General features: G+C 39.7%; 3 protein-coding genes across 6 annotated transcripts; 2 read left to right on the plus strand and 1 right to left on the minus strand.

Annotated features, from left to right (window-relative positions):
- The first annotated feature begins 11,057 nt into the window (after positions 1–11,057).
- snapc5 (small nuclear RNA activating complex, polypeptide 5) lies at positions 11,058–13,130 on the plus strand. Its single transcript, XM_071498103.1, has 4 exons — positions 11,058–11,201; positions 11,538–11,665; positions 11,760–11,840; positions 12,440–13,130. The coding sequence occupies exons 2-4, from the start codon at positions 11,576–11,578 to the stop codon at positions 12,650–12,652; spliced, it is 384 nt and encodes a 127-aa protein (XP_071354204.1). The 5' UTR covers positions 11,058–11,201; positions 11,538–11,575; the 3' UTR covers positions 12,653–13,130.
- A 1,358-nt stretch (positions 13,131–14,488) lies between these two features.
- Positions 14,489–20,407, plus strand: lctlb (lactase-like b). 4 transcript variants are annotated; one of them, XR_011693634.1, is made up of 16 exons: positions 14,489–14,606; positions 15,540–15,726; positions 15,834–15,994; positions 16,095–16,182; positions 16,278–16,387; positions 16,489–16,617; positions 16,750–16,845; positions 16,938–16,992; positions 17,099–17,260; positions 17,345–17,622; positions 17,774–17,900; positions 18,024–18,223; positions 18,411–18,474; positions 18,761–18,834; positions 19,406–19,450; positions 19,640–20,407. XR_011693634.1 is itself a non-coding variant. In XM_071498032.1 (15 exons), exons 2-15 carry the CDS (start codon positions 15,600–15,602, stop codon positions 19,753–19,755), a joined length of 1,758 nt encoding a protein of 585 aa, XP_071354133.1. In that variant the 5' UTR covers positions 14,489–14,606; positions 15,540–15,599; the 3' UTR covers positions 19,756–20,407. The 4 variants fall into 4 exon arrangements, 3 of the variants coding, with proteins under 3 accessions (XP_071354133.1, XP_071354153.1, XP_071354139.1); XM_071498032.1 differs by lacking the exon at positions 18,761–18,834; XM_071498052.1 differs by lacking the exon at positions 19,406–19,450 and having other exon boundaries at positions 19,640–19,780.
- zwilch (zwilch kinetochore protein) lies at positions 19,802–25,320 on the minus strand. Its single transcript, XM_071498018.1, has 18 exons — positions 25,121–25,320; positions 24,914–24,956; positions 24,400–24,492; positions 23,836–23,972; positions 23,518–23,708; positions 23,300–23,379; positions 23,067–23,222; positions 22,774–22,845; positions 22,600–22,693; positions 22,452–22,504; positions 22,266–22,368; positions 22,100–22,179; positions 21,839–21,995; positions 21,673–21,701; positions 21,455–21,591; positions 21,250–21,345; positions 20,619–20,734; positions 19,802–20,519 (listed from the first exon to the last, which is right to left on the minus strand). Exons 1-18 carry the CDS (start codon positions 25,168–25,170, stop codon positions 20,431–20,433), a joined length of 1,776 nt encoding a protein of 591 aa, XP_071354119.1. The 5' UTR covers positions 25,171–25,320; the 3' UTR covers positions 19,802–20,430.
- Positions 25,321–25,512: the final 192 nt, after the last annotated feature.

Below are 25,512 nucleotides of genomic sequence, written 5' to 3' on the forward strand. Positions count from 1 at the left end.
TTCCAGGTGCTGCTCAAGTGGTTTCCTTTGATTTTGTCCCCTGAAGCTTGTCATCTGACACCTAAGCTGTCATGGTTTACACAGCTCAAATTAATACGTCACTTATCACAGTGTAAACTGAATGTCTGACACACCAGCATGAAGATAGATGTATCTTGATCACTGAATTACAAACATCTATATAAAATCTATATAAAAAAATAAAAGAAATAAAATCATGATTGAATTGAATCATTGAATGATCCTTTTCATCACTGAAACATCAACACGTTTTCTATTTGTATCTATGGCACCCATTCTTGACGAACATGCTGCAAGTGGTTCACCCTTTCTGATAAACAGCACCCTCTGCTGCTTAGCCCCTGAATTATCCATCTATTGATTTCGTTAACAGCTTATCCCAGCACACCCTGGGTGAACAAGTGACCAACTCTAAACAAGTCATTAGTTTATCACATAAATTCACACTCACATTTACACCCATAGGTTGAATTTGCTTTGGGGTAGGTCAACCCACAGGAAAGAGGAAAAAAACTTATTTTTCAAAGCAACAGTGTTAAAATATACAATAATATATTTCTGCAAACAAAACAGGCCTATCATAGAATAACATATTTGTTGAAAAGGTTACCTGCAAGCTGAACATGAACACATACAATGTTTTTAAGCTTGTCATGACAAACAAAACAAAAACACTGTTCATACTTTGTCCTCCACAGTGAACGCCATCAATCTCGATTCTGGGAACATGACAGGAAAAAACAACCAGAAAATACAGTCAGCCTATTCTTTCAACGTTGGCCAAATAGCCTTATAAAGTACCCTAGGAGTCATATAGAGTGCAATACTGTATCATTATCAACCAATCTAATTAATTGCAGCATCTAAATCCAAGAACAGAAATCTCAGACCTAAAAAATCCTTATGACAGCCAACATTTCTCTCCTTACAAGCCAGAAAATACATCAGAGACATTTGTCATATGATTTATGGATGAAAAATAAAATGCACATACAAATGCAAATAAAATGCACTTGCAAATGCATTCAGTAATAATAAACAGATGTCTTCTTCACTTGGCCATTATTGTGATTTTAATGTAAATCAGTCCATATTATTTTTGTCAGCTCAAGGCAGATGATCTGGCACAATTCCCTGCAATCAAGAGTTGTGCTCCTATATCGAGAGTCAATCCCAAACTGGGGAAGAGGATATTTCATCCAGTGCCTCTGCAAAGTTCTCCAACAATAACACCTCCCCACTGAAAGGAAATTCCTCTGCCTCCTCTGCTCTCGGCTGGAACACAAAACTCTCTTAATCCTGCTCTGGTAATGAGGTCATTTCACAATATAATTTTCTCCCTTTTTTCCATTTTAACAAATTAAAATCTGGTGTTGCCCGGTTACAGGACCAAAATTTTGATGATTGATTTCAATCTTTAATATGCCTTTAATAGGATACTTTGGCTACAAAACTATATGTTTAAATATAATCTAATGAAGGGTATATTTCAATATGATACTCTTTGATTCTTCAGATGTTTAGTCGTGTTTCTGCTGCTAAGATCAGAGGCCTTCAGTGAGGTGGGAGTGAAGAGGAGGTGGTAAGGAAGTAATGGAACAGACAGAGATGTTGTTGAGAGTTGTCCTGCCAAAACCAACTCTGATCACTGCTCTGAAACCATCTGATCGCAGGAGCAGCCAGTCTGGCTTCAAGTGGAGGTGACAGTGTGTCCAAGAGACACGTTACAAGTCAGAGGAAATTGGAGATAAACAGATAAAAGAATGCAATCTCTGCTGGAAGTAGCAAGGCACAGGGGGCAGGAAATAAACCTGTATTTAAGCTGATTACCCGAGCTATGTCCCAGCCCTTTTCAGCAGCCCTGCACAGCCTGGCCTCACAACTACCAACGTTGTTAATTAGAGATTTGCTAAGGGGAAAAAAGGCAGCCTTGTCAGACTTGCAGGAGTGTTAGTGATGGCTGGCTGGAGGGGGACATGCAGAGCTCTTAATTGGGTCTGTATGCTGTATCGGTGGCTGGCTGGAGCACTGGTGATGATTGCTGTGAGCAGGTGGCCGTGGTGGCAGCTCCATGCAGGCCGTCCCAGGCCAGCCTGTCTGTTCTTGTCAGGACCTGGAACACTGAGCAGACAGCTCCTGAGCCCCGCGCTCATTACGCCAAGTTGCCCACCCTGTTGCCTAGCAATGCCCTCATAGCCCCTCCACAACACTTCCTCCCTGGTCCCACAATTTAACCCACAGTCATGGAGGACTACTTCCACACACTCCAGCTATGGGAAAAAATATGAATAAATGAATAAAAAAATTAATAAATATGAAAAATATGAATAAACTGCTACTTCTCCATGTCCTCTTATTATACAACATATAGTGCATTAAGCCAGCCATAATGCATCAACTTTTCCCATTGCAACCAACAATGTACACCAAATAGTATGTCAGAACCAATGAATGAAAGCTGTCTCCCCAAAAGTGTGTTTGATGTTAAAACCTCTTTACCCTTATAAGATGCTGCAACAGAAAATGACATTAAGGGCTTAAGAGATTTAGAATCCCTTCCCTTTCTTTTGTAGGTGTGTGTCTGGATTATAATCAGGCAATGTCTCGGACACGCCACAGCTGGTCATATATGACACTGGCGATTACAATCATCCTACTAACTGTACTTCAAACACATGAGCACACCAATACAGACATGAACATATGCAAGGAGTAGTTAAGATCTTGGAAGCATTCTTGTTAAATCTGCTGCCATCTTTTTCTGACAGTAATCCCCATTTGTACCAGAGTGTAGCAATAGGGGTGGGGAGGGGGCAACTTCATGCAAATACTGCTTTTGACTTCAACTGCAATCAAGCAACCTAATCCAAGACTGTGAGACAAATGTAGCAGTCTAGAAAATAGTGTTCACAAGCCTACTTTTTTTTCTTTCACACAGTCCTGGTGCCAATATGAGACTTGTTGGCAAAATGAGAATTTTATAAAATGTTGAGTGATAGAACTGCCTGAGGCAAACTTTATAGGGAAAACTCTGCAGGATTGCATGGGGGCAGCATATTTGTTCTTTTTGTATTACCAAATCAGTTCACTGGGGAAATCCATGTCCCAAGAGGGCCTAGCATTTCTTTTACTGTGGTTAGATTACTTTGGACAGTAGTCAGCCCAAGTTTCATGATTCGGTGAAATTTTGATGAATGCTACAAATGAAGTGTAAAAGAATCAATCATGTCAGGATTTCACTGGACACACTTTGGAGAAGGGCATGTGGAACAGTGCCTGAGCTGGAAAATGACAGGAAACAGTGGAATGACATCAGCTATGGCATAGTGCAAGTCCTGTTTAATGAAATGGAGAAATCAATGGGCTTCTATAACGCCTTTTAAAACATGGAGCATACCTCAAGACTCCAGTTGTGAATTAAAAAAGGACATATTTCATGCAACCACAGACAAAATTGGAGTAGAGTTGGAATCCAATCAAAACCAACATCACCTCCTAATATGCAGTGACTAATCTGGCAGTAATAGATGTTATTTTCACTCCTCTCTTCTGAAAGGGTTATGGCTTGAAACTAAAACGAAACCAACTTTGCTTTGTGCTGTGCCTAGGATCTGAATTATTTAAACTGATTTAATCCGGTAAACAGTCCACTAAATGACAGTCCCCCCACAGTCCTGTCAGTGCAGGCTGTCTGGTGCTGAAAAAGGTCAATATTAAATCATAGCCCCACCCTGGAGGTTCTCTCTAACATAACAATCTACGACAGGTCTTGTCTACATTCTGTGGTGCTGCTCCAGTTACTGATGCTGGAGAGAGGGGAAAACTCTCAGCCCTAGACCTTCTTCTCTGTGCCAAGAAGCCCGCAGCATGTGAAAGCTAAAAACCCAAAGAGCAATCATTTGTCACAGGCAGTTTGCACATCTGGAATGTCTCAGTTTGTGCACTCAGAATATCAGACAAGATGGGTGGTGTTCCAAGAGATCAGGGCCACTCTCATGTCGGCCGTTCAAAGTGAGCGGGGCTGGAGCTACAACATTCGCACGCAGCTGTGTCTTCCCTGGGGTTGCACTTGGGCTGCGGGTGCTAGATCTCACTGTGGAAGTGCCTGCAAATAAATGGTTTTGTCACTGTGTTCACACATTCCTCCAACCAACAAGCCTGCTCTGCCTTATACCTCCATTAGACTGCTATCCTCACAGCTGACTGCTGACATCACCTCAGTACATACACATGGAACAAATTGATACTCAAAAACATAACACAGTTATCTCTACTGGAGCAAATCATTTGAAGTAATTTTTAAAGGTACATTTTAACATTTTGGGGAAAAAAAGTTAATTCACTTTCTGTCAAGACTTGGATGAAAAGATTGATGCCTGAAGTCATTGCTCCCAGCCGAGAAATAGTTCAACCCCTCGTAACTCTACAATTTGTGGTTTTTACTATAGCCTGACTGCTTCAGGATTATTGAGGCAAATACTGCCATCGATATTTGAGGAAAGCCAATAATGATCTATATAGCACATAACATAAATAAAGGTTTTGATAAGATCTCTCAAATCTTTTTTTTTTTTTTTTTTTTTTTACAATTGTGACCAAGAAATGTACTTGGTATGACATTTTACCATTGAAAAATAAACTTGTCACTACTGTGGTGGACAAACTATAGGGGTGATGCTGTTTTAAAACATATTTTTGTCATTTCTGTACTTCAATTTGTCATTTATCAGCTGACACATATGCAAATATTGTTATATCTGTCATGTGTTAATATTGATGGACATATCAGTTGGGCTCTAGCTTTTACACATCACTTTTTGTATGGATTAAACAGACAAGTTGTAACATGCTTATGAGCAAGCTTTAAAGGTATTTGTAGGTGAATTTCGTTACCTTCGGTCAAAGTCTTAATGCTAAGCTAAGTCTTCTATCTCTAGCTTCACATTTAACAAAGAGATATGAGAGTGGTATTAAGTCTTATCCAACTCTCAAACTGAAAGAGGATAAGCATATTTACGCAAAACACCAAACTATATCTTTAAATGTCACTATAGCTATGGGGAATGTGAAAGAGCACTCTATGTCTTTTGCAGAGATGGTAAAATAGGAGTACAGCACTTGGTAAAGAAGAGTAAGGAAATAAGGAAAAAAGGCAGGAGTGCAGAACCTGTTCTATGGTCTTTCCATAAAGAATGCAGAGAATGCCCAAACCTCTGTTGTCAATATTTGCTTTAGATGAAATGACAGGGACAGCTCAGTCTCTCACCAACTACAACTGAAATGCCAGCCAAAAAGCTGTGCCCAAAGGAACACGTTCTAACCTGCAAATACATAAGCAAAACATTGGTCTTACACATTATCTTTAGAATATGACACATGAACAAATACTGATTCTGTTACCTAGCTGCTGTGTCATGATCACACAGCCAGTCCTATGGGAGTAATCTGAACTTGTGTTGCCATTTGACCTTTGTCCTTGACTTCCTTTGGCCCTGTGCAGTACTAAACTTGATTTTAAAACCCTGTCATTTTCCACTCTTTTGGGTTGTGGTGAATAGGGTCAAAAGGGTTTTGTTTATTTTTACCTTACACCAAACATCTTTCACCACATTTAATACCCAGGTATTTCGAGATATTTGAGACAAAAAAGGAAAACAGGCTTGTAGACTTACTAATAATCAATCATTGTGAAAAGAAGAAACAACAGCAGAAAAGGTAAATACAGTAGACTTCCCTCTGGCTGGTCTGACATTACAAGGATGTTTAACTTAGGGTACCAAGGGAGATGAACTACACAGACCAAGGAAAGCAAGAGAACGAGCAAGATATAAGAGAGAAGAAACAGGAAAATGTAATTAACCACACTGTAGTCAGTTGGCCTGGTCTGGTGGAGGTGTTCTTGAGTTCTGGGTTTGTCGGTCTCAAGAGAAAGCCCAGTGGAACAGGAATGCTGTGTATGGGTGGTCAATTAGTTTACAAATTTCAGCTGTGACAGAAGCATTCTCCTCAGCCTTGGCCCCAGACTCCCTCCTGCCATTCCTGACCAAACCACATCATATCAGGGCCCAAACCTCATGCTGCGATCTGAGGCATTCCCTGGGCTGCAACATAAAGAAGCTCACTCCATTTAGCCCAACCTAAATCAACAGCCTTTTACTGTGGTTGCATTGGATTGCCTTACATCCAGGATCTGCCAGCGCTTTTAGCCCATTTTCAGTTTTCCATGAGTCCGACATACTTCTGAGAACCAGACCTCCACCACACTGTCACTCTGCTTTTTCACTTCCCTGGGATCACAACATGCTGCACATCCTTTCCGATTTGACTGAATTTGCTTTCTCACTGGACAGACAATTTTAACTATAAAAGCCAAACAAAAGCCACATAAGTGGACAGAGATCAAATACAAACATGGGATAAATATGCTTTCCTCAGCCTGTCATGAAGAGTGCATTAAATCAAGAGTGTCTCCTGGAACATAAGTGCTTCAGATAATAAAATGCTGACGGCAATGGTGATCAGGTTTTCCAGTTGGGCACACTACACTACACTCACTTGACGAATGAGGATGGCATCATAGCTGCAGCGGGCACCTAGCTATACACTTACATAGACACACGTACACATGCAGGTGTTGAGAGACAAAAACCACACTGTGGATCATGCCATACTGCTGTGGGTAATCTGGTGATTAACACTATTATCAATCATCCTCTGTGAGCCAGTCACAGTGTGCCCACTGGTATTAAGCATCTGACTTCTGACTGATTAATGTGAGAGGTTTCAATGTGCCAAGAACTAAGGCACACCGGACCATTACTCTATATCTTCACTTGCATGTAGATGATTTCTACTGACTACAATGATTACATAACAAAATATGAACATATGTTTACAGCTTTTGGCAGTGTATACTGCCTGCAAGGGTGGGATTGTCCACAGGAATATTTTTAACCACAAAATGTGCATTTGTGCACACATGAATCAGTACACTTACTATCCACTTATTCACCACCAAAGTATGCATTCATATCTTTCTGGCTCTGTGTACGTGCAGAAGACTGTGCTGATTACAATGAATGCGCTCTAATACATTTGTCCTACTGCGTGTGCGTGCCAATTTGCACGGACGTGTGTGTGTGGGAGTTCAGGACAGGAAATGTAAAGGTTGAGGTAGTTCCTTGGAAACAAAGGCTCCGGCATCTCCACATGAGCCCTTTCCTTTCATAGGCGCCCAAGGCTCCTGTCCACATCACTGTAACGCTTGAGAGGGAACATCCTGGAGCTGCCACCCCCACCTTTCCCTTCACCTTCTATAGATGGCCTGACCTATAGTGCATGACAGTCATATAAAATGTTAGCTTTAAAAAAATGTGCAGCTTTGTGACACAAAAGCAGCTTTCAGAGTAAAACTCTGTCAAACTGGGTGCCTTGTTTCTAAACTGGAGACAAATGATAAGTAATGCTGGCCATGATCTGGTTTTCCTCAACTGTCATTGCAGGAGAACCCACGATTCCCCAGTGTCTCACCGACCCCATTGACTTCACAAACCCTTCACTGCTCTCTTACAGTCTTATCTCTCTAGGCCTCACCTTACAATATGTATCATCATCTTCCCTGCCTCTTTCCTTCTCCATCTTTCATCTCTCCATGCTCTTGCTCTCTGTTTTACTAACCCAATTGAAAATTGAGTCATAACTTCCTGACGGCACTGTTCAAAGGTCACCCCCCCCCCCTCTCTGTTTCTCTCTGTGTTCCCCGCCTCCTTTCCTCCTTTCCCTTTTGGGAGGCCCCTCATCCAACACGCCTAGCGCTGCATTCCACAGACAGTGGGAGCACTTTCAAATGCTGCACAAGCATAGCAGACCACCACTCGCAGCAGCACGCAGGGCGACTGAGCCCCGGCCTCAGCTGCCACCAGGCCTCAGCACACGGCTCAAACCCTGCCAAGGAGAGTTTTGACTGGGGAGAAATTGCAATGTAGCAGCAACAGAGTCTGTGTGATGACAAGGGGAAAGCAACTGTGGCTCTCAAGAAGCAGAGTGATAACTGTTCAGTATTAGCCACCTCCAAGCTGCTGAAGCCAGCCTCGAGTAAAATCCTCGTGCCAGAGTTGGGCCTCTCATGTCTGTGCTTGGAGGCTGGCAGCTGTGATGGTGGGGCGCGGGTCTCAGAGCACCTTTTCGTCTGACCCCCAAATCCTTGAGGTCTCTACTACACTGACATACAGCTCCACTTTCAGTCTCCCAAGGTTCCCTATGTATTTGGCCCTCAGAACATTACATGTTTTTGTACATGGTTACATACCACAACACAGCAAATGGACAGTGCTATAATGAACAGTCAATTCATCCATTAGTTAACCGTGCCAGTCTTAACTATTTCCCTCACACATTTCCTTCAGTAAAGAACATGAAACATTTGGAAAAAATACGGCAGTACTGCATTGGAAAATATTAAAGTTTGTTCAGGTCTTGCAAGTCACTGAGGAACTGAATGCTAAAATTACATTTTAATTTGAGCTGTACTACTTCAACATCTGTGCATGTCTGGTTTATTCAGGAAAGCAAAGTAAACAGCTGTATTGACAGGAATGCTTGGTGTCAAACCTGTATCAGAGGCACAACGACACCCTCTTCTCAGCTCCCTGCCAAACCTGTGCTGCTGCATGTAATCTGGTAGTGGGTCTTCAGTGGCTGCATTGCGTTGCACTGGACAGCTGCTGTTTCTCACCTGAAACAGACACAGACACAGGTCAAGATAGCAGTGCAGGTCATAGGGAACAATAACAATAATAAACTTTATATAGCACCACTCTTAACAATGTTACGAGGTGATTTACAGAGGAAAGCAAAAATTAAAACAAAACTGCAACACTTAAAAAAAATAAAATTAAATTTAAAAAAAAAATATATATATATATATATATGTATATATATATATATATATATATATATATGTATATATATATATATATAATGAATTAGTATGATAAAAGATTAACAAATCAAACAATGATAAACATAAACAGATATGTTTTAAGAAGTGATTTGAAAGATGTTACTGATTCTGCAAACCTCAGGCAGGGAGTTTCAAAGGTGAGGCACAGCAAAAGCCTTTAGTTCTTTAGACCTTTAGTCTTGAGCCTTCAGACAAGCTAAAAATAGTATTGCTGTCTCAATAATATCATGTAGGATGGCACGTGCACAAACAAAACCATGCACAATCACTGATATGTCATTAAGCATATTCACACAAGTGCCATATGTGTAAATCAGCTACATTCCACCCTGATAAAATCTTTAATAGCCCACAGCGATACTATATGCCTAAAGTATGTTTTGGTTAGAAGATATTTAGGATAAAGCTATATCAGTTAAACAGGTATATCTTTGCTATATATATATATTTTTTTACATTTCTGTCGTCTGTAGGATAATGCGCCGCTTCACAGTGTCAAGGGGCCTGAAATTTCACCACACAGTAATGACATATGATGTTGTAATTAAAGTCTAGCACACCAATAGAAGGCATCTAGTTTAGGAAACCTGAGGAAACTCCATCCTACAGCAGTCCTGTTTTCATGTGTTTGAACAGAGACAGGTATGTCTCTCCTTTTGGCTGGTCTCCATTGTTAGTCTCCAGTCGTGCCTGGGTGCTGTGATTATCAACGCACACATCTGGACGGACTTAGTCAAGGAATCCTATAAAGAACCTAATGGGCTCTTCTAACATTTTTTTGAAGACTGATTAAGAGCCGTTTCAGATCTTGCTCACATCAATGAGTTCCATCTGTGATTTATGAAAGTTTTCACTGAATTCGTTATCTACGTTACTTGCTCCCTTTCAGTGTGCTAGGGGTTTGGGGAACTTAAAGGGGGCGGCATGCTCTGTAGGTAACGTGCAGGACTGCACAATATCTGATAATGGGGCAGGTCAGATACCTGGATAAGCACAGAGGGCCGCTCTGTCACTTGCAAACTAAGCATACATGGACATCCTAGGTGTTTCTGCACCTGTCACAAATATGGTTTTCCAACAAATTTACTCTAAACATGCTTGCAAATTTTAGTTTTATAAGCGTTACTCATCTTTAGTCCTGGAGTTACGCCAGCATAAAAGACAAATTCACACCTTGCACATTAGCTTGGTCACACCCTGCACACAGTCTGGTGAAGTAGCAAACATACCTAACTTTTAAGGCCTATTTGCCTTCCAACAGTGTGACCCTTGTGTTTTATGAGAGAGACTAACACCATGAACTACATTTGTTACAAATTAGGCTTTCTAGTGCCGTAAAGTTGGCACCTGCCACTTCAAAACTTTCTTTGGAAAGGAGGACGGCCATTGATAACCGAGTAGAGGAGCATTCCTTGGCGTTTATTACCTGTGAGCGAACTCCTGCCTACCTGGTCAAACTGCTGACTACAGGGTACCATAGTCCTATCAAAAAACTGACGAGGTTTGTTAACGTGTTTTAATTTAATCATTTAAGTAAACTGATGTACATTATAAAGACTCTCAGGTTTTCTTACCGTCAAAAACCCAATTTTGGTGAAATGATGAAACAGTCTAATTTAAACCCCGAAAAGCAAGAGAGCAATTACCGCCGTTTAACCACATGATGTCGCCAGACTCAAAGGTCGTCTAATGTTAATGCTGCCTTTACGTACTTCTCGTTAAATCCTATTTCTGATGAAAAAAGCATAGAGGTGCGATTTATTGTTGAATAAATCTACTGCAATTACCTAAAACAATGGTCTATGAAACAAAAGTAAGATAAATATTTATTCTGCGATTTCTAAAGCCATTTCCCTCTAATTGCTTTTGTGGCAGTTTTCTTAAAACTTTGGGAACTTTAAAGAGCAAATAACTTTCACAGTAAGACGTTGCCATTTATGGTTGTTCATCAAGTGAGTTACTGTGGCTAGTAAACCTCTGACAGTCCTATTTCACACGTCGTTTATTCCCGGGAGCAAAGTTTAACATTTCCGACACCATAGCAGACACACTAACTCACCGGATATGACCGCATAAGCACAGGAACCAAACTTTAGCTTTTAGCTGAAACTGTAGCACAACAGCTAAGCCCAAAATAAAAGCTGTCGGAAGCGCATTATCTTGTGTATTACCGCTTTCGACGTCGATATGGAGCAGTAGGCAGGATTTCCTAAGACAGGTAACTGGGTTTTACTGTTGCATTTGTGGAACTAAATTGTTTAAAATTGTTTTTTCCATAGCATCTAGCTAGCAGTAACAACACAGTCTGTTTACCATTTTTTTTTATCATCGACGCAGTAGTGCTATGAAGATTTAACGCTGACCTGTTCTGACAAAATTCACTAATGTACTTTCAAATAATTATAGTGGCTTGTAGCCACTGACAAACAGATTTGCTGCCTTGTTATATATGTTCACATAAATATAAAAACGTTGCAGTGTAGTTTATTGGGGAAACAAAGTCTAACTAAAATTTGACATAATACTGTATCTCCCACTGCTGATACCGTTTCAGTGCTGAGGAATGGTCTGACTGCAGCTGCACCAGGAAAGATGCACAGCCGTCTGCAGGAGCTGAAGAAGGAAGAGGAGACTCTCCTCAAAATCAAAGTGATGCTACAAGACCAGCTGAACAGGTTGAAGGTGAATGAGAGTTCAGAATAGGACTGTGTTGGTGTTTTTGTGCATGTTTGTGATTACTGTGGTTTATATATTCTGTGTTCACTTTGGGTTTCAGTTTGAAGAAGGGGCCTTGAAATCTATCATCAATGCTCAAACAGAAGAGGGAGCCTCTCAACGCCTATCCCCAGAAACTGAGGTAAATGACAATACTAGAGAGAACATCAGGGAACAACCTTTATAAATGCTCGTAGCTCACACTCTGGCACGTCAAGATATTCTCAACAATAGCTTTGCTTGTGTTTTGTTCATTATTTCACACAGAAGTTTGTTTGTTAAACTTCTACATTTTCAAATAATAAATTACTATAAAGATGTTTGCACTGCCACTACACTGCATTTGTTACTGTCTTGCTGGGGATGTTTGCAAGTCTGGATAACCTCACTGATTATACTTACATCCACTGAAAAACCAGGTCATCCAGACTAATAAGGTTAAGACAGGAAATCAATTTACATGTTTATGTGTGTTTCAGTAATCTCATTACTTTAAAACTACAGTTTACATACTGTGCAACTAAGATTTATGCAGCCAAGTAATGATGATGATTATCAAGCAGAAATGTTGCAGAGTTAGGTTATTTTTATTGTAACCATAACTAATATTTTATGAAGGTGGTCTCCCATCCTCATAAGTGCTTTTAAAGTTCTGTCTTACATACTTATTCTTTGTTTACTAAGATTTAATTTAAAAGTGTTCAAGAGGTATATGTTTATTATTTAATTTCATTGTTTCAGGTTCATATTAACCTTGATGATGAGAGTGAGATCAATCAAACCAAACTGCTACTGAATGCCGCTGTAGACTATGATATGGAGGAGGAGGAGGAGGAGGAGGAGGAAGATGATGATGATGAGGAAGATGAAGACGACGACGATGATGATGATGAAGAAGATGACAATGAGCTTGGATTTGTGCCTGAAGAGGATGAGGAGGAAGATGATTACTGAGATTCTCAGTGTTTCATGGGGCTTCGATGTTTGCACCACTGAAGAAGAACCACATGTAAACGGACAGCTGTTTATTTCTTCACCTGTTTTGTACTATCAGTTATGAAGTTTAATTTATTTAGATGGAGTGAGTAGCAGTTATAGTGTAATGATGTGTGGTGCTAACAGTATCCTCCCCTTTGCCTAATTTAAGGCATGTCATCAGGATTTCAAACTATGTTAGAATTTGTGTGTCAAACTTTGTGAGAAATGTCTCACTGAAATGCAGTAAGACAGTGTTATTAGGTGCTTCTAGCTCACTAGATATATTGTGCATTTTGAAGATAAGAAACTGAGCAGCAGTTCACTTGAGAATCAGATGTTGAGATGTGTCTGACAGTATGAAAATGTATGGCTGGGCCATATAAGAAAATAGTGTGTATGCACTGTGTAAGAACTGATAATTGTAAGCACAAAATAAAATGTTTTGCATAGGGTCCACCTGACTTCACCTGACTTTTACAATGTACATTTATGTGTGGATAAAGAGATACCCCCCCCAAAAAGGTTACAATTTTCCTGAATAACAAAGGTAACAAAAGAGTATCTTAAAAAGAAAAAAAGTATTTTCTTTTGTACAAAACTTGAAGAAATAAAATAGGTTAAGTTTTGACAAACATTTTAAAGGGATCAAAAAGTTAATAAAGCTACAGGACCAGATGAAATATGTGGAAGGACATTAACATACTGTGCAAATGAACTGAGTGATGCATTTTAGGTTATTACAGCGCTTCCTAGACTCCAGGGTTGTTCCTGATCTCTGGAAGAATTCTAACAACATTCCAGTTCAGAGACCATTTGGCCTAAAACCCTGTGATTCATGAACTATACCATTCACATCTTTAGTAATGACAACTCTGTAGGAAAAGTTAAATCAGAAATTGTGAATGTAACTCGATCAGCTCTTGATCCGCGGCAGTTTGTGTGTAAACCTGGGAGAGATGTTACCAATGCAAATGTATTTATTTTGACTTTTACATATGAACATACACGTATGCAAGGTTACTTTTTGTTGACTCCTCCTCAGTCTTTAATCCAATGCTAACAGATTAATTATCACAATGTAATTATTTCTCTTCTCAGTCAGTCACAACAATCGCATGAACCCATGCTGTAATAATTTGTGGACTGGTGTGACAGGTCTTTTTTGGATTTTAATGTATCCAGAATGAAAGAAATAATAATCTCACCAAAACAGACAATCTGCCAACAGTTGTTCATGTCATGTCATGTTGAAATAATCCAGGCCTACAAATACTTAACGTAACTGTCTTTGATGACAAATTCAGATTTAGTGAAAATACAGATGTGATTGTTAAAAAGACTCAGCAGTGTCTGTACTACCTACGATAACTAAACTACTCAGGAGACGATCAGGGAACAATGGCAATGTTTTATTTCTCTTTGTGTTTTTACTTCCTTTCTTCAAGAGGACAAGAACCAATAACAAGATGGTCCTAACCACACCTTTTGGATGAAACAGAGATTGCTTGCACACCATACTTATGACTTACACATGCTTCCCAACATACAGCCATGTTTCTTCAGGTGTAATGAGTGTTTACAGGCCATAAGAGGATAAATCTTGTTTCTCAATTAAGGTAATACCAATGTTAAATTGTCCTGACCTGACCCAGGCGAATGGGTAATGCAGTGCAAACACTTTCCACCCGCAAACCATTCAGCATTTTCTAAACATCTAAAACAATACAGCGAGCTTTACAATGAGGCCAGCTTTCACACTGACAGCAGGGACAGCTCTGGAGAAGGGTGGTGCTCCAACAGGCAACATACAATAGAGATTCCATCAATAGATATATACAGCTTTCTACATGGTCTGCTGTGCCAGGAGAGCTCGCATTCACCCAAGGACTTGTGCTCAACACACACCTGCTGCAAATGAATTCTTCATGAGGTATGCTGCAAGTTGGTCATCTTATTCTGTACATTTGCAATTGGGAACCAAATTTGATGGAGTGATGGTTTTGGATTTTTCCACTAGTGAAAAATATTTGCAAGAGAAATAATACTGAAAAAAATGCAAATGTAAAGAAATCATATATATGGGGGAGGGGCGTGCAATAGTAAACGTGAACAGGGATTTATACCACAATTAGTATTCACAATTTCAGGCACATTAGATTTTTGTCGGTCATATGTCTAAGCTTTTACCATATTTCTGATTTAAAAAGTAAACATAGTGCAGTGTCTTCAGTTTTGCATGATGCGATAAATTGTATGCATCACAACCATTCCAGGCTAATGAGGCAATTAGACTGAGATGCAATGTGATGCTCCTGGAAATCTGGAATGGACATTATTTGCAAATTATTTGCGAATTCTGTTTACTCTTATTGTGAGCATTTAAATGTGGACATCAACCATGTCAATGCAACAAATAGCATTACGTTTCCTAGTCAAATAAATTGATTATAATGCATTCCAGTTCACATTTAGCCCATTTGTGTGGAAAGGTTCATCCATTGTCATGTGATTGTGCACCATAAATATATCAACCTCTCTAACATCAACTTTGCTTACAGAGGTGAAACCATAGTTTGTATGGGATCTGTCTGCCTCAGCAAGATGAGCTTACACTCCATTGAGTTTGAATAGGGGTATTTGGCTCTGCATTAGGGATGTGGGACCCCCATAGTGCATCACACTGGATGCTTCCAGACTGCGATTGTATTAAGATTTTTTTCTGGTACTAATTTAGATCATTTTCAGAAAAGAGGGTTGTAAGCATGTGAGGACTCGTGTTCTGCTTATAACAACCTGTTTGCTCCAGATCAGTCGTATTGTTGTGTCTAAGTGATGATGCTAAATGGCTCTTGTCTGTGTACAGACGTCACTGAGGGACTGGAGCAGAACCAGACAGTGACTGTGCTGAAGGTTCAGGAGTACCATGAAGCCCTGCTGTGCATTCAATGTGTGCCATGTGTTTATGTTGGTGCTGTGTCTGTCTGCGGCTGAGGACTTCGACTGGACAAAGAACGACCACGGCTCCTTCTATTATGGCACTTTTCCAGCTGGTACATGCAACTTGTTGTTTTCTGCAGTGGGGTAGATGCTGCACATTTGAATTATCATTATTAGAAGCTGGTCAGAGTTGAATGGTTGCCAATGTTGTTTTTATTAGGATTTTCATGGGGTGCCGGCAGTTCAGCCTATCAAACAGAAGGAGCCTGGGACAAAGATGGAAAAGGACTGAGCATCTGGGACGTGTTCAGCCATAAGAAGGGCAAAATACACCAAAATGACACTGGGGATATCTCCTGTGAGGGCTACTACAGAGCCAAGGTGGTTTGATCAGGTGTGGTGTGTCTGAGAGATATGGAGAAAACAGCAAGGGACAAAAGGAAATCTAAATATTTCACTCCATTGTGTGTGTGTTGCACAGGATGATGTTTCTTTGATGAAGGAGCTGAAGCTCAACCACTATCGCTTCTCCATCTCCTGGCCTAGACTCATCCCCACTGGCATAAAGTGTGAGTAACTTCTTTTGACTGAAGCCCTTTTGAAACTTTTCTATTTGCTAACTGCTAAATCTGAACATTTATCTACATTCTATCACCATTTTTAGCTGACCATATAAATGAAAAAGGAATACAGTATTACAATGAGCTGATTGACCACCTGCTGGAGAATAAGATCACGCCCATCGTCACTCTGTATCACTGGGATCTTCCTCAGGTCGGTCCAAAAATACTGATGATTCCCAAATTTAACTGCAGTATTTTTGCATTACAGCACCACACTTCCCAACTGAGTTATTTAACTCTCTGCTTGTCTAGGTTTTACAAGAAAAATATGGCGGATGGCAGAACATAAGCATGGTCAACCATTTCAATGAATTTGCCAACCTGTGCTTTGAAAGATTTGGTAATCGAGTCAAGTATTGGATCACGTTCAACAATCCATGGGTAGGTTCAAAATAAACACCCACCTTGTAACATATGAATTTCCCTTTTTTTTAAATCATAGAACTTGGGTAGACATATATGTACCTGGTAATGAATGCATTGTTATTGCACAAATACTCTTCTCAACCACAGTCTGTAGCAGTTGAAGGCTATGAGACAGGTGAGCATGCTCCCGGACTGAGGCTGAGAGGAACAGGAGCATACAGAGCCGCCCACCACATAATCAAGGTATGAGAATGCAGATGTATTCAATTAAAGTATAGAAAGCACTTAGCAACCCATGCCTACTTTAAAGTGAAATATAAATATCTTTTTCACAGGCACATGCTAAAGTTTGGCACACTTACGACACACAATGGAGGGCAAAACAAAAAGGTAAAGAAGATAGCAGCTTTAAAAGTACCACACTGACTTAAGTGAGTATTTGCTTCTCAACGGTACTGTCTGGTTGAGGGTTGAGAGCTGCTGTTCACGTTTGCAGGTCTGGTTGGTATCTCTCTGTCTGGTGACTGGGGAGAGCCAGTGGACATCAGCAACCAGAAAGACATTGAAGCAGCAGAGAGATATGTTCAGTTCTACCTGGGCTGGTTTGCCACACCCGTCTTTCATGGAGACTACCCTCAAGTAATGAAGGACTTCATTGGTAAGCTAGATTGCGAGCAGTAAATCGTAAAGTATTCTGAGTCATTGTGGAATTAACTATAGCTTCTTGTGACTGTGTATGCAGGGAGGAAGAGTGTCCAGCAGGGCCTCGGGACATCTCGACTGCCCACATTTTCCCCCCAAGAGAAGAGCTACATCAAGGGGACCTGTGACTTCCTCGGCATTGGGCATTTCACCACCCGCTACATCACCCAGAAGAACAACCCATCAGGCCGCAGTAGCAGCAGCTACTTTGCTGACCGTGACCTGGCCGAGCTAGTTGACCCACGATGGCCTGACCCCGGATCAGAGTGGCTCTACTCTGTGCCCTGGGGTTTCAGACGTCTGCTCAATTTTGTCAAGGTGACTCCTGGTGTATAGTGTATAGTAAAGGATGCACAGAAGGCTTGTTGACGTTTGTTCTGTACCTAAGATGATCGTGGCACACAGCAACCGTAGTTAAAGTACATAAATGTAATTTACTGTGCATCATTCTGATTTATTCCCTATTCAGACTCAGTATGGAAACCCAATGATTTATGTGACTGAGAATGGAGTCTCTGAGAAGATGTTGTGTACAGAGCTGTGTGACGACTGGAGGATACTATATTATAAAGACTACATCAACGAGATGCTAAAAGGTGAAACAGCTTATTCATGTTGTACAACAACATCAAAAGAAAGTGTATACTTTGGCCTGGTAATTAGGAGATAATTCATTTAAAGTCTAATCCAACCTCTGTGTTCCCTGTGGTGTCATGCAGCCATCAAAGATGGAGTCAATGTGAAGGGCTACACCGCATGGTCCCTGCTGGACAAGTTTGAGTGGGATGAAGGCTACTCTGAGAGGTTTGGCTTGTACTATGTGGACTTCAGGAATAAAAACAAGCCTCGCTATCCCAAAGCTTCTGTTCAGTTTTACAAACGCATCATCGCCTCCAATGGATTTCCCAATCAGAGAGAGGTGAGAGAAATGGGGCGGTCACTGCAAAGACATACATGTAATCCTTCTCCTTCTGGAGGATTTTTACACACAACATTCCAGATTCAGAAAACCTAATTTCTTAAGATATTTAGATTCATTGGTTAATAATCTTCTATGTCACAATCTTAAGTCAATGATGATGAAATTGCACTGTAACCCCTCACAGGTTGAGAACTGGAGGAGGAAGGCGATTGAGACCTGTTCTTCTAGCAACCAGCTACTTGCCGCAGGTTAGTTCATCTCTAACATCCCTGACTTTGTTTATCAGAGATCAGAGGTGACCAACTAGCTGGGGTAAACAAATAAAGATTCTGCCCTAAATATCAAAAACCTGCCAGCAGAATTTACTGCAGTAAATCGATAACAATGATTTGACATGAATATGTGTCGCTGTTCTTGAAGCACCTCAGAAAACACAAATTCTTAGTTAAATAAGAACACTTGGGGAAAAAAACCCCAAAATGAACAAAATCTCCTCCAGTATACCTAAGATATCTTCTTTGTTTGCCCCTCCAGCTAGAAGAAAATCCAAGGAACATGCAGAAATGCCAAAGGTTTGGCCAGTGCATGATGAAGTTTAGAACTTTATGGTATATGTCTTCCTTTATTGTAATTTCTTATTTGTGTTGCTTTGTGATGGTGTGGTTTTTAAACATGACTAACAGAGTTTCGGCGTCTGCAGTTCAACACTAATACATGCATTTGAAATGAGCTCATGCTCCTTCTCAACAGTGTGCAACTACGTCTTCATTTAGCTGAAGTTTTACTAGTGTGCTTGAATCTAATTTGCAACCAAGAATGGCCCTTTTGATTTCGCAGCAGCTTTCACAAAAACTCAGTAAACATGATGCTTATCAGTGGACTTCTGCTCACAGGGTGTTTCATGAAGCAGAACTGTAAATTTAAGATATTTAAGATAACATTTTATCAGATACCAGTGAAACTGTGATAAATCTGAATTGAATTTATGGAACAAAACTTCAACATGAGGTTTTGGACTCATGACCGCTAATAATAAGTAACATTTCAGATTAGATTACTTAAGTTATCTAGCTGTGGCACTAATGCTGCTTTCTGAAACATCCCCCAGTAGCTGCATGCAGTTCTCAAAGGGTTAAAGTGCTGTTAATCAACTCTGAGTCATTTCTCTCTTTCTATTAGAGGAACAGCGGAGTACTGCTGCCAATATTCTAAGACTTATACATGGTAAGGAATCACTCATGTTCACTATAAAGCAGATAAAAGATGATTTGATTTAGGGAAAAAAAATATTAACCCTTTGAGTGCTGTGCTTGAGCATCATTACTCGCTTCATAAGCACTGTCTGAACTATGCAACAATGCTATAGCGAGTTGTTAATGTGTGTGTGTGTGTGTGTGTGTGTGTGCTTTGCAGACCCTTTGACCAGCCACATGGAGATGGTAACTGAGATCGTTGTTCCCACTGTGTGCACACTCTCTATTTTGCTCAGTGCCATCTTCCTTATGTTCCTGCTTCGGAGACGGAACTAGAAAGTGTGCATGTTTACAATAACACCAACACACATTGACACACAAGTACATAAACACTCATATTGTAAGTGTTATCATTTCTTTAATGGATCGTGTGTGAACATAAATACATCATTTGAATTTGAATTTCAAAAGAATTACTGACTTCATTAATTTGACGTGCATACAGTGTTTGCTGTAAAACCATTGGTTGAGCCTCTAATCATGAATTTAGTACCATACACTCAAACAGTGTGGATAGCCCTGCAACAAGTTGGATTTTCTTATTAAAATATTGCTGTGGAATATTACCATTGCAAACAGACCTTATGATCTACTGGATTTTGTGTTTTCATTTGGTTAAAACTGCGAGTTATAATAAGTAATAAGCATGTCTGTCATCTGCTCTATTGAATACAAAAAGTCAGCAATATAACATAATATGATAATAAAGATATGCTTAGAGAACCCCTGATAGGGTCACAGAACATATATACAAAGAGCTGAAAGTTGGTCATGAAAAACATTTAACAAAACTACAGTATATTAACAGAAAACCCTGTGGTGCTCTCTGTAGGTTATGTGATACAGTACAAGTCTATCTGGTATTTCAAAACATGTTAACTGCTAATGCAATATCAAATATGAAAATAAACACCTCCTTTTTTGTTCAGTTCAGTTGTGCTCTGTGTAAATTCATGCAAAGTTGACAAGACTGCAGCACACCATGGTGGAGAAGAAGGCAGGGTCCTCACTGTCTCCATTCACTGTTTCGTTTGAGTAATCTAAAGACAGAACAAAAACAAAATCAAGTTGTGCTTTAATGGGGCTGTTACTACTTGGAAATATATGGTATGCATATTTGGTGCAGTGCATAATATCACCTGCTTCAAAGATGACATGATCAACCAGTGGTCTGTCACTGAGCTGTAAGGATGTCCTGACCTCACGGGGACCGTGGCCACTGGACACCTCGACTCCCCACAAAAGTGGCTGCTCTCTGGAACAGTATGAATGAGACAAAGGCCCATGTTACATTTTTTTAGCTGGCTTAAAATGCACATTAGGTGATCTGATCACAAGAAGGCACCTCTAAATTCAAGATACATTCTGAATGCATCAAAAAAACAAACAAACACTGAGGACATAGTGGGTTTGAATCACTAATGCTGTATTTGGATGCAGGCAGAGACATGTGGCCACATTAGAAAACAGTGTGAAAGGAGATGTGCTCCTGACTGAGCACAACCAATCTCATGAACACATCTGAATACCATGGACTTGCTTGTAAATAATGAATAACAGTGGTTGTAATTCAAAATCAAATTTGAGTGGGGAGGTGAAATCCAATCACAGAAATCCTTCTTTCTGTTTCACTTTTTTGACACTTCAGTAGATGAAATAAATCACTAGTTTGTGTTAAAACATGATTGAGGAGACAAATATCACAATTTCATTTACAATTTTCTTTGGACAAAATGCAGCAATTTGTATACAAATGGTTGTATGCCTTACTTCTGGTAGAAATTGCTGATCAGGGCTGGTTTGATTTGGAGTTTGAATTCATGTTCTTCATCATATGGGTATGTTTTGTAGTGCTGCAAACATGATCTATGACAAATGAAAGGAAAAGAGATTCAGTTGTCTATTTTGACATGATCAATAGAAACATAAAATTTGCACGTTCATATATCACAGGAAAAAAGGCAACTTTATTCACTGTGTGAGAAGGAACAGCCGGTCGTAGGGCAAAGCCAGGAAGGTGCTGCAAGTCACAATTATTTCCAGTAGATGGTGCAGTTTTCTGAGTCGGATCACTTGCTCCTGTAGATCAACCTCTGTGCTCAGGTAGTAACACTGAGGAATAAAATACTCAAACTCAATATTCTATTAAGAGTCTTTTCAAAATAGTGGTCAGCAAAATAGTCTTAAGCTTACCAAGTGGTTTAGAGTTGTTAATTCTTCACCTGAGAAAAAAATAAACAAATGGTTAAATGTCAAAGCAAAAATTGTGCTTATTGATTAAAATGCAGTGCAGTAATTATTCCTCTAAAAACGAAATAAAAAAGAGTTCAGAGATTCAGAATGATAAATTAGAGGTTACCGATGAGGTAGTTAATGTAATCCTTTCTCATCTTGTCCAGACCCATCTCTAGCAGCATGTGGACAGGGGTGACACCTGTGAGAGACACGTGATCGATCTGCTGGTGATAGGACTGCAGGATGAGCTTGCTGAGGGAGCTACTGCTGTCTCTGTGAATCTGGGGAAAGTGTCACAAAAAGAAAAAAAAAAAATCTTCACACACAACAACCCTCAGTCTGTTCTCAGTGATCAACTGTTTCCAGAAGCTGTGTCTTTCCTTACCCAGGGTTTGATGTCTCCATATCTCAGAGCGTCGATGACCAATTTCAGACAGTCTCCAATGTCTTGATATGAAGTCACACCTGTGATGTAGAAAAATGCAAGAAAATGACTGTCACTGCCTGATTATGTTACTTCAAATGAAAGTTTGATCAAGAAAAGGACTCACTCTTTCTCATGCGAACCCACAACTGTTCCACAAAATCCAAATCACCACGTTCCAAGAGAGAGTTGAAAATAGGAGTGTCTGTATCAGACTTCAGTCTTGTGCTCTTTAAGAAAAGATGGGGAGATGAAAGTGGGAAGATACCACATGTATCTCTTGCATCATCCCTTGCATTTAACACTATCATACCTCGGCTGTTTTTGCAGCCTGATCCTGTAGTGTCTTCACAGTGTTCTGAAGCTCTGGAAGAAAGATGAGAAAAGAAAAGAATAATCATCCAAATTAACTATTAGTGGTAAGTCATAGAAAAAATGCACTTATTAAACAACACAGAAACCTTCTAGGTAGGCCTTGGTAAGATTTACAGCTGGCGTGTTATCCAAAGGTTCCATCCATTCAGTCTCACCAGTTCTCAAACCATCAGCAAGAGTCTGAAACAACAGAAATCTGATATATTGACTTGTTTATTTGTGTGTCGATACTTCATTTAAGATTCCTGTGGGACACAAACCTGAAGAAACTCTAGCTCCCTGTACATCTCGAACATTGGGCTTCTCATATCTCCGCTGGCAACTTTGATATTCTGCATGTGAACAAATAGAAACACAGCAAAAATCATGGTTTGGGCAGAATGATAAAGCTTAAATTCTCTTGCTGAATAACTACACTGTGATGTCTCAACATGTACCACTACATATTATCTTTTTAAACTTTTTTTGAAATATGATTAAAAATTCACTTTAGACATATAAAAAGTGTTTTATGGTCAAAGAGGAGTATATTTTAACTATAATTGCAGCTTACCAGTGTAGCTGTAGAAGACAGGGGTGGGGTCTCAAGGATACTCTCTACATGACTCCATTTGAAATCCACTGTCACACAACTCAGTGACTCAATCATGGTGTTTTCAACGACAGTGGAGCCAAATAAGTTGAACCTGGCACTGCCTTTAATCACCATCTGGAAGCACAGACAGATGGTCAGTGAAGGAATATTCATTCACACTGACTTAAAAGATAGGATGCACACTCGTTTACCGAGGATGGGTGATGCCTTTTCTTGTGCTCTTGTTTGAGCTCATCTAAGGTTAAGAGAGATCTTTTGTCCACTGTTGAACCTAGCAACATTCAAGGTGGAACAGAGCAAAATGTCAGAAACTTAAAAATCATACAAGAATTAATTAAAATAAATATATGTGATATCCAATGTTTCAAGAGTGGGTTATTCAAAGAGGTGCAGAGCATTTGAGCTATACCTTTGCAGGTAACGGAGTATAATTTCACACCAGATACTTTATTGCCCACGCAGACTGTTTCAGCCCCAAACCAGGTTGTTCTAGCGGGATCAGACATGTCACATCGCACCCACAGAGGGTGTAAGGCAGCGTTGTTGTCCACAGCTGACACATTAGCATTTTGAGATAATGTGTACCAAGACAGCAACTGCCTATGGAAAGAGAAAGAAAATGCTACATTTTGATGTCAGCTACATTATGTTAGTTACCCTGGTTTTATCAGCCTACTAGCACTTGCTTCATTTGGATAAAAAAACTGAGCTTCTTAGCATTGATTACCTTGCTTTCATGATTGTAAGCGGCTGTGGTCCCAGCTCTGTTTGGAGTACATTGGCATCATCGTCAACAGCATCATCACCAGCGCAGTTTGAATACTCGGATATTTGTTGACCATCAGGTTCGTTTATCTTTGGAACCTTGTGAAATCCAGAAATAAAAACGTAGCCCAATGGGGAGCCTTAGTGACAGGATTGAAAAAGGTTGTATGGAAAAAAAGACACCTGCAGGTACTTAGAGTTATATCTATTTCTTTTACAATGGTGCATGGATTGTAATACAGAACAATGAGAACTGAACTGAAATGCAGGGCTAGTCAAGTGTAATGATCCTATTTAAGCTATTGAGCAGAATGGGCCCCATCCCATACTAACATTAGCATGTCAAAAGATCCTAAGCAACTGGTGATGTATTAGAAAAACCATGTGCCAAGAAACCATAAACTCCAAAAATACAAGATGATGTTCATGTTCATTTATTTAGTTAACATATTACAGTGTAATAGTTGTTAAGGGCTTGCAAACACCCAGCATATGTTTAAAGAGTCACAGCATTTACATTACTCACAGCTTTCTGACAGATGAAGACCGGCTGGTTGCCACAGAACATATTCACCACAGCAATTTTGTCTCCATTCATCTTTAATATTTGGATGTCTTCCTGAAATTCAGCAAATACCATATCAGCATTAGGGCCTCAACTAAGAATTATTTTCTTAATGGATTAATCTGCAGATAATTGATAATATCAATCGATGTTTAACTTAGGCTGAGTTAAACATTTCCGGGACAATATCCATGAGCACAAAGTAACGTCATTCAATGTCTTGTCCAAAACCAAACATATTCGATTAACTATAATGTAAGACAAGGAAAAGCAGCCAATTCTCACATTTGAGAATGTCGAATCATCACGTTTGCAGATTTGCGATAAAAAACAACTTTTCAAAATAGCAAGCCAATAACTTTCTTTAGATCGACTACATGAACAGTCCAGTAGTCACTGCAGCTCTAATCGACACTATCACTGTAGACAGATACACCAAACTGCGACAGTTTTACATAAGATAAAATGAAATTACCTCATATGTATATGTATCGTTGTGTTCCTCATCCTGAAGAGATCTGTGGCGCAACACAGCAGAAATTATCTAACGAATTGACTAAGCAAGATAAGTATTTACTGGTTTAGTACAAATCATTATTTCTCAATTAACTTTTTAGCATTAACTTCGCGTTAAAGTTAGCTAAAGAAGCTAAGATAGTGACATTATACATCCAAAACTCACCGCAGAATATCAAAAAACTCTTTGGCTAGAGTTATCACCTTTGAGCCCATCGCAAATTTATACAACAGGTGTTTGTTACAGAGCAAACTATGTTGCCAAAACAGAGAAAATAAGTCAACAGAGTTTAATCTAAATAAACCAAACTTCGTACAGCCACTGTTGACGTTTTGACGGTCGCGCGCGCACTCAAATGTTGACGTCATGAGGTCACAGGTCATCAGTCTGTCGTCGTATGTTTATATGAAATAAAATTAAAAAATAAAGTCAGAAACATGTATATATGATCTTATATACACGAATGACAAAATGTAAGCAAATAAAAAAAATCATCAGAAAAAAAATGTTTCTAAGAAAGTAGTTCGGTCTTTACGCTTATCCTTCGCCAACATGGA

The sequence above is a fragment of the Trachinotus anak genome, unplaced genomic scaffold, assembly GCF_046630095.1.
Source record: "Trachinotus anak isolate AG129_WGS33_773 ecotype Australia unplaced genomic scaffold, CSIRO_AGI_Tana_v1 ptg000002l, whole genome shotgun sequence".
Taxonomy (NCBI): Eukaryota; Metazoa; Chordata; class Actinopteri; order Carangiformes; family Carangidae; genus Trachinotus; species Trachinotus anak.